This window comes from Bos mutus, chromosome 2, assembly GCF_027580195.1.
Source record: "Bos mutus isolate GX-2022 chromosome 2, NWIPB_WYAK_1.1, whole genome shotgun sequence".
NCBI classification, from domain to species: domain Eukaryota; kingdom Metazoa; phylum Chordata; class Mammalia; order Artiodactyla; family Bovidae; genus Bos; species Bos mutus.
In genome coordinates, this window is record NC_091618.1 from 51,145,770 (window position 1) to 51,153,615 (window position 7,846).

General features: G+C 34.9%; 1 protein-coding gene across 2 annotated transcripts in view; it reads left to right on the forward strand.

Moving 5' to 3' along the window:
• Nucleotides 1–4,473, forward strand: part of STK17B (serine/threonine kinase 17b) — a 30,207-nt gene extending 25,734 nt beyond the window's left edge. For both annotated transcript variants that reach the window (XM_070388872.1, XM_005901211.3), the window contains exon 8: nucleotides 1,064–4,473. In XM_070388872.1, the coding sequence (XP_070244973.1) occupies nucleotides 1,064–1,346 (283 nt within the window). In that variant the 3' untranslated portion in view covers nucleotides 1,347–4,473. The remainder of the gene's footprint in view (nucleotides 1–1,063) is intronic.
• The last annotated feature ends 3,373 nt before the right edge of the window (nucleotides 4,474–7,846 follow it).

The window sequence follows — 7,846 nt, forward strand, 5'->3', positions numbered from 1 at the left end:
GGCTGCATGTAACTCAGAAGCTGTGATATACTGTCTTGGGCTGGGATCCTGGTTTTGTTACTTGTCAAGTCTTCTCTCTCTGACAGTTACTTAATCTCCTGGAGGATTCACTTTCCTTATTTGCTTAAAAAGAAGACCTACGCTTAATGCAAGTCTTAACAAACACTGACTAGCTCTATTTTGGGCTTCCCAGGTAGTGCTCTTGGTAAAGAACCCACCTGCCAGTGCAGGAGACATAAGAGTCATGGTTCGATCCCTGGGTCAGGAAGATCCCCTGGAGGAGGACATGGCAACCCACTCCAGTATTCTTGCCTGGAAAATCCTATGGGCAGAGGAGCCTGGCAGGCTACCATTCATAGATGGTTATTTAATAGAAATAGTGATTATTCTATGTGTTTATAGTTTTAAACTGTTTAGTTTTCTTAAATATTTTTCACTCTGTAATGAGCACCTTAATTTTTTTATAATCATAAAAATGGAACATAAAAACAAAAACTAAGGAAACTTATGTTCTAATGGTAATGGTGGTTATGTTAAGGTTGAAGTTTTCTTTCTTTCTGAAATATTGTGATATTTGACCATGGTGCTTTCACAGGAGAAAACAAAATTTAAAAACTAAAAATATTAGATAAACATCTTTGAAGAGTAGTCTCTGTTTTCAAGATTTAACTGTTACTACTTTTTAAGAATAAAGTTTTAAGAATAAAATTTTATTATTAATAAAATTAATAATAGAGATTATAATTTACTTACATGTATTTTCCTTCAAAGGGTTTATAAACCCTTTATAAGTCCTTATAATTTTACTGATTTTTATTTGCAAGGCTAAAATATGTTCCCAAGTGTTTTGATTAGATAGTCCTGTCTGTAAGCTTCATGATAAATTGAATTTTTAGTACATGTCAGACTTAAACTGTAGGTTTCCACTTTTCTTATTCCATCCTGTACTATGGGTATGTATTATTTTCAGAATAAATTTTAAAAAGCCTATAATGTACTGAACTACAGACATTTGCAACCCAATTTTTAGATCTCAATCTTTTCTTGGTGCTTTCGTTCAAAGGAAAAGACCTACAGCCGAAATCTGCCTTTCTCATTCTTGGCTACAGCAGTGGGACTTTGGAAACTTGTTTCACCCTGAAGAAACCTCCAGTTTCTCTCAAAGTCAGGATCATCCAGTAAGGTCCTCTGAGGACAGGACTCACAGGCCCTCTTGTAATGGCACCTGCAGTGACCGGGAAGACAAAGAGAACATCCCAGAGGACAGCAGCACGGTGTCCAAGAGATTCCGCTTTGACGACTCGCTGCCCAGCCCCCACGAGCTTGTGTCCGATTTGCTCTGTTAGCACTTTCTTCCTCACCCCATTTGAACTGAGTCTGGAATCTGAAATCCACTCCAGTGTGAGATTGTGGTTTGTAGCTTCATATATGGCATGTTTATATTGTAAATGCACTTTTGCATTGAAGAATTTAGGGAAATGTTTGAATGCTAAATTAGTAGTGACTAGCACAATTTCATTCCCTATACTGAGATATCAACTCTTCAAAAAATATTTAAATATATAACAAAAATAAAATTGTACTTGTGAGTTTACATGTTAATGAAAGAGTTTGGGTTCAAATGAATTTATCAGAATGTCTTCCATATCAGGAAAAAAGTGATTTGGGTTATATTATGGTTGATGTAAACTAAACAAAATGAAGACATTTAAATTTAATAGATTCTCCAAGGTAAGCCCTACACCATGCCTCTATTGACATAATTTTGTTTAGGATGACAGTTTCAAGTTTAAATAAAAATATAGCTATTCTATAGATGCTCGAGATATTTAACACTTGAAAATGTTTTTAAATCATGGATATTTTGAAACTACATTACATATGATCTGCTATATGAGACAGGTCCTTTAACCAGAGCAGAGGAGGGGTTAGAAACTGGATTTAGGGATATTCTATACAAGTTAAAACAGAGAAAAGAACAGCATGGCATCATTTTTAACTCAAATGTCTTTTGCCCACTCTCACCATACTTCAGATTTAACAAGGTCTGAAGGATGGAGAATAGAAGCTATACAAGTGTAGAGGGTTTTTGTCCTCCAGATTCTCTAGAGTAGAAGATACTTAGATGAAACTGAATGTGCTCTATTTTCAGTCAATGAAACATATTAATTGAATGTAGAAGAAAGTACTGACAGAAACTTAACACAACTTGCAGAATTTTAAGTATCTTCTGAGTCTTAGAGTACAAGCCAATCATTCAGAGTTGTAAAAGTATGCATAAAACATATCATAGCACACTAGGACCGCTAGCACAATGCCAGTCAGCAGTAGCAAGGTGAATGTGATCATAAAACAGGATGACCTCAAGCTCTTCTAAAGTTGCGAAGAACTCTTCCTAGTGTGTGACAAGGCTCAGCAGAGTGGCCTTTAATGGTGTTTTGCTGGGGCCACTGCAAGTAACAGTCCAAGGACAGCAGAATTATGGGAGGCCAGTGACTATATTCAGTCCTAAGGGGGTGGGGATTGACTCCTACTGGGTAATCTTTGATGACTTTCCACCTGGAGACTATTTAAACTCATGTTATCAAGTTAAGATAACTATAAGTTTGCAACCATAATACTGTGTCAAAAGAAATTCGGTTTTGTCAAAAGAAATCCTTGCGTTTTTTCCCTTTGAATTATATGTTATTCTAGAAAGACTTCTTGAAATTTTGTGAGATTCCAAATAACTTAAAAACTTTTAAATAATCATCAGATTGCTTTATTTAGGTAAATGGAGAATTCCTTTTACATCTTCAACATTTCTTGAAGGAAAAGTTATTTCTGCTTGTGTGTGTATATATGTGTAAATGTGTTTGTATAGATGTATGTATATATGTATAGATGGATGAAATAAGTCCTTAGACAACTTTCTGTTAGAGATTCTTCCCTCCAGTATATTGCACTCAGCTCAGGTGCTTAAGAAGCTCTCATCTTAAGACATGTAAATATACATTTAACTTCCTTAAGAAGTAGTTATCGGTTCAGTAAACTAGTCACTGCAGAAGCTAATTGGGCTTCTGTATATCTAAAACTGATGAGTTTTTTCTGAATCGTTGGTTGTCCATTTATTTGCCTTCAGTATTAAGCTAATGCAGGTAAAGTTTAGTAAGTCATTGGAGAAAGAGGAAATTATAACTTTTACAAAAGACCATATTATATTTTTTAATTTCCAGAGGAATTATGCCATACTAAAAATCAAGCAATGTTTGGATTTTGAATTATAAACTGTTTCTTAAAAAATATTTTATGCTAATTACTTTATTCTGAGGAATCTTAAAATAGTTTATCTGCTTCCCCTTAGTTAATAGAATACACAGGGTTATAAATTCCCATACCTTTTTCCCTACCAATTTTCATTATAAAAGCAACTAGTTGTTACCCAAACAGTATAAAAGTTCAATTTTTTCATAAAGATGAACTTAAAATTTTCTCTGATTGATATATGAAAATAAACCAATTTTTAGAGGAACTTATTCACAAATAACTATTACTTATTAAATTTTTTCTTGATAATTATAAAATAATTCATACTTTCTTCCCGCAAGATTGAAAGCAAGTGTTAATCAAAACGGTTGATATATGTCACTGAAGTGGGAATATGGAGATCCCCTCAGAGGTGAATAGATGTCAGTAATCATCTGAAGATTAATGTTATATTGTGATGAATTTATAAAGTATAATTTGCTTTTTGGTTAGGATCTTTGGATCAATGGGATTAAAAATAGAAGAGGTATAGCTGACAATCATGTGTCATTTCAACTTTTTCCCCCCACACTAAAAGTAACCTAACTCTGAGCAGTAAAATTATCACGGCACTTTAAAGAAAGTAAGCAGGACCTGTTCTCCAGGTTGTAATGAGATAAGGCACCTGTGCCAGAATATAAATCAGCACACTGCTTCCTTTATCAAGAAAGTCTTGTTATAAAAGAAATAGCCAATTAGTGACATAATAGATTTCCATTCTGGCACAAGTTCTTTCTTTCATTTTGAATGAGTCACAAATCATTCATAGACCAAAATTTGAATAGCCTTTCTGTAAGTAAGTAACATTTATAACTGTTGATATTTTATAACTGTTTACATTTCCTCTGTTTGTATTTGAATTTTCAGTTTGACATCTGACTTGGAAACTTGTCCTTATTCATTGTTGTATAAGCAATTGTACTTTAATTTTGAATTGTATTAGAATAAGTTATCTGACTTCCAATTTGGGGAATTATTATTAGTTTATAATTTTATGAAAGTTTAAAGAACTTAAAACTCAAGTATAAATTTCACATAAATTACAATTGCCGTCCATCTCAACTTTTATTCAGTAATCATGTTGCTTAAGGCATATTGCCTACAATTGTTTTGAATACTCCAGTAAAAGAAAAATTACATCAACTTAATGATCCTTTTGGTTACAAATTAAAAAGCATTTTTTTAACATTTGTGGTTGTCTTTTGCTTTAAAGTACTTCTAAATTCTTTATTCCTAAATGCTAACCTCCTTGCCTGGAGCCTCTCTAGTCTTGAACTCCTTTTCTAATACAGCCATGTTTATTAGACCCAGTCTGTTGGATAAAGCACATAAATTTGAAAACAAGAAGGGCTGTTAACTTCTTCTAAGTAATAATACTTTTAGAAAATGTCAATGTATGGCAGTGCACTGTGTTGCATAGAGATGAGCAAAATCACCATGTAAGAAGTATGAAGTGTGATGAGAGAAATGATGTGCAGACTTGACAATTCGTAGGAAGGAGGTATTGATAAAAATTTGGAACTTTTTTTTCAGTTGTGTGAGCACCTTCAGGTTCCATATCTTCTTTTTCTGACACACAGGCACTCCCTAGTTTTTCTCTTTAGCCCCTTTTCCTCCTAGTCACTGAAGTTACATGTGTTATCTTTATTTGGATATGCTGCTGCTGCTGCTAAGTCGCTTCAGTCGTGTCCGACTCTGTGCGACCCCATAGAGGGGAGCCCACCAGGCTCCCCCGTCCCTGGGATTCTCCAGGCAAGAACACCAGAGTGGGTTGCCATTTCCTTCTCCTTATTTGGATATAAGTATCCTCAAATGTAAACTACCTCTAAGTAAATTGATGATCATATTCTCCCTTTCTGTATTACCTCCTCACCTGAACTTCCTGGATTCATGTTATCTCCCTTAGTTAACACAGCATTAAATCTCTAGGTGTCATTCTAAAAATTTTGTCCTCTTACTGCACCGCTTTCTATTAATTACTAATTTCTATCAATGATATTTCTTTATATATTTTGTATTCATTTCCTTTCAGCTCGTACTGGTACACATTCTTTCACTTATATCTAGACTGTCTAGATCATCCAGAAAAATGTCAACAAAATTTTTCTATAAAGGGCCAGTTATTAAATCTTTTAAGCTTTGCAGATCAGACAATGCCTTGTCACAACTACTGAATTCTGCTTTAGGAGTATGAACTGTTTAAGAATATCTCTAATGTGCAAGGGTGGGCGCAAATGTGGTCAGCATCAAATGCATAATATCTCACATTTAGAGTCCATGCCAACTCCATGCTGTGGTCTACTTTCAGAATAAGCAAAAAAAGGGATTGTTTTATAATTAGTCGGAAGGATTCCGCCCTCTGTGGTTCACCACTAGAATTTAAATTTAGTGATTGCAATGCCCCTTTGAAAGGCCAAAAGAAAGATATGTGCTAATTATATCAATATTTCTAGCCAGATGGTAAAATGCAAGTGGGTCACCAATTACAGATAAAATTGTAAGTTGTAGAGTCACTCTAGTTATACTGAGTAAACAAATGAGTGCAAAATGTATGTGGAAAAAATTAGAAGACAGTATTATTGAACAAAGATTCTTCATGTCACAGATGTATCTTCCTCTATTAATCAATCACTATGAGTAAATTTATGAGGCTTTCCTGATTTTAACTGAATTCACTGCCTATACAGTCATAGGAAATCAAATTTTAGAAATGAAACATTGCAATTTACTTGCTTCTTCTTTTGAAAGAAGTTGTTAGCCCAATTTATTAAGAACGTGATTGGTTTTTTAATTGGGATTTGCACAAAAAGGCTTCTGAAATAAATGAATATTTAAGTAATCACAGACTAAAGACCATTGAAAACAAGCTATAAAGGGAGAAAAAGAGCTGTGCCATTTATTTAGGGGCCTTTTGGGCTGCTTTAACCTGTGTGAACATCAATTACTTCTTCAACAAAACAGCAGTAATCAGCTGTTTGCTTCTTTGATTAGTTCTGGTCCTAATTCATTTAATACTAATGATTAAGCATGGGATACTGCAAATAAACCTGTCTCCTTTATTCCCAGAAATAGAATAATTACAATGGCCAGTGGCTGAGGCCATTTATATCATCAAATTTGTAAGAGATTTAATTACTTAGGCTTTGCTCCTGTGTCCCAAACAGCATACAACATTGTATCTAAGTATCTGGTGAATTTTGAAGATCTTCATGGTATGTGAATAGGTGTTTGTGTGTTTATATAAAAATATTGCCTGTGAAGATATCTATTCAGAGATATATAAGATGTTAATTAAAAGAGGAAGAATATAGTTTACTAAGGGCCCAAATTAGGGATACCAAGGGAACATTTCATGCAAAGGTGGACACAGTAAAGGACAGAAATGGTATGGACCTTAACTAAAGCAAAAGATATTAAGAAGAGGTGGCAAGAATACACAGAAGAACTATACAAAAAAGATCCTCATGACCCAGTTAATCATGATGGTATGATCACTCACCTAGAGCCAGACATCCTGGAATGCAAAGTCAAGTGGACCTAAGGAAGCATCACTACAAAAAAAGCTAGTGGAGGTGATGGAATTCCAGTTGAGCTATTTCAAATCCTGAAAGATGATGCTGTGAAAGTGCTGCACTCAGTATGCCAGCAAATTTGGAAAACTCAGCAGTGGCCACAGGACTGGAAAAGGTCAGTTTTCATCTCAATCCCAAAGAAAGACAATGCCAAAGAATGTTCAAACTACCACACAATTGCATTCATCTCACATGCTAGCAAAGTGATGCTCAAAATTCTCCAAGCCAGGCTTCAACAGTACATGAACAACTTCCAGATGTTCAAGCTGGATTTAGAAAAGGCAGAAGAACCAGAAATCAAATTGTCAACATCAGTTGGATCATTGAAAAAGCAAGAGAGTTCCAGAAAAACATCTGCTTTACTGACTATGCCAAAGCCTTTCACTGTGTGGATCACAACAAACTATGGAAAATTCTTAAAGAGATGGGAATACCAGACCACCTGACCTGCCTCTTGAGAAATCTGTATACAGGTCAGGAGACAACAGTTAGAACTGGACATGGAACAACAGACTTGTTTCAAATAGGGAAAAGAGTATGTCAAGTCTATTTATTTTTATCCTGCTTATTTAACTTATATGCAGAGTACATCATGAGAAATTCTGGGCTGGATGAAGCACAAGTTAAAGATTGCTGGGAGAATATCAATAACCTCAGATATACAGATGACACCACCCTTATAGCAGAAAGTAAATAAGAACTAAAGTGCCTCTTGATGAAAGAGGAGAGTGAAAAAGTTGGCTTACAACTCAACATTCAGAAAACTAAGATCATGGCATTTGGTCCCATCACTTCATGGCAAATAGATGGGGAAACAGTAGAAACAGTGACAGACTTTATTTTGGAGGGCTCCAAAATCACTGCAGATGGTAACTACAGCCATGAAATTAAAAGATGCATGGTCCTTGGAAGAAAAGTTATGACCAACCTAGACAGCATATTAAAAAGCAGAGACATTACTTTGCCAACAAAGGTCCATCTAGTCAAAG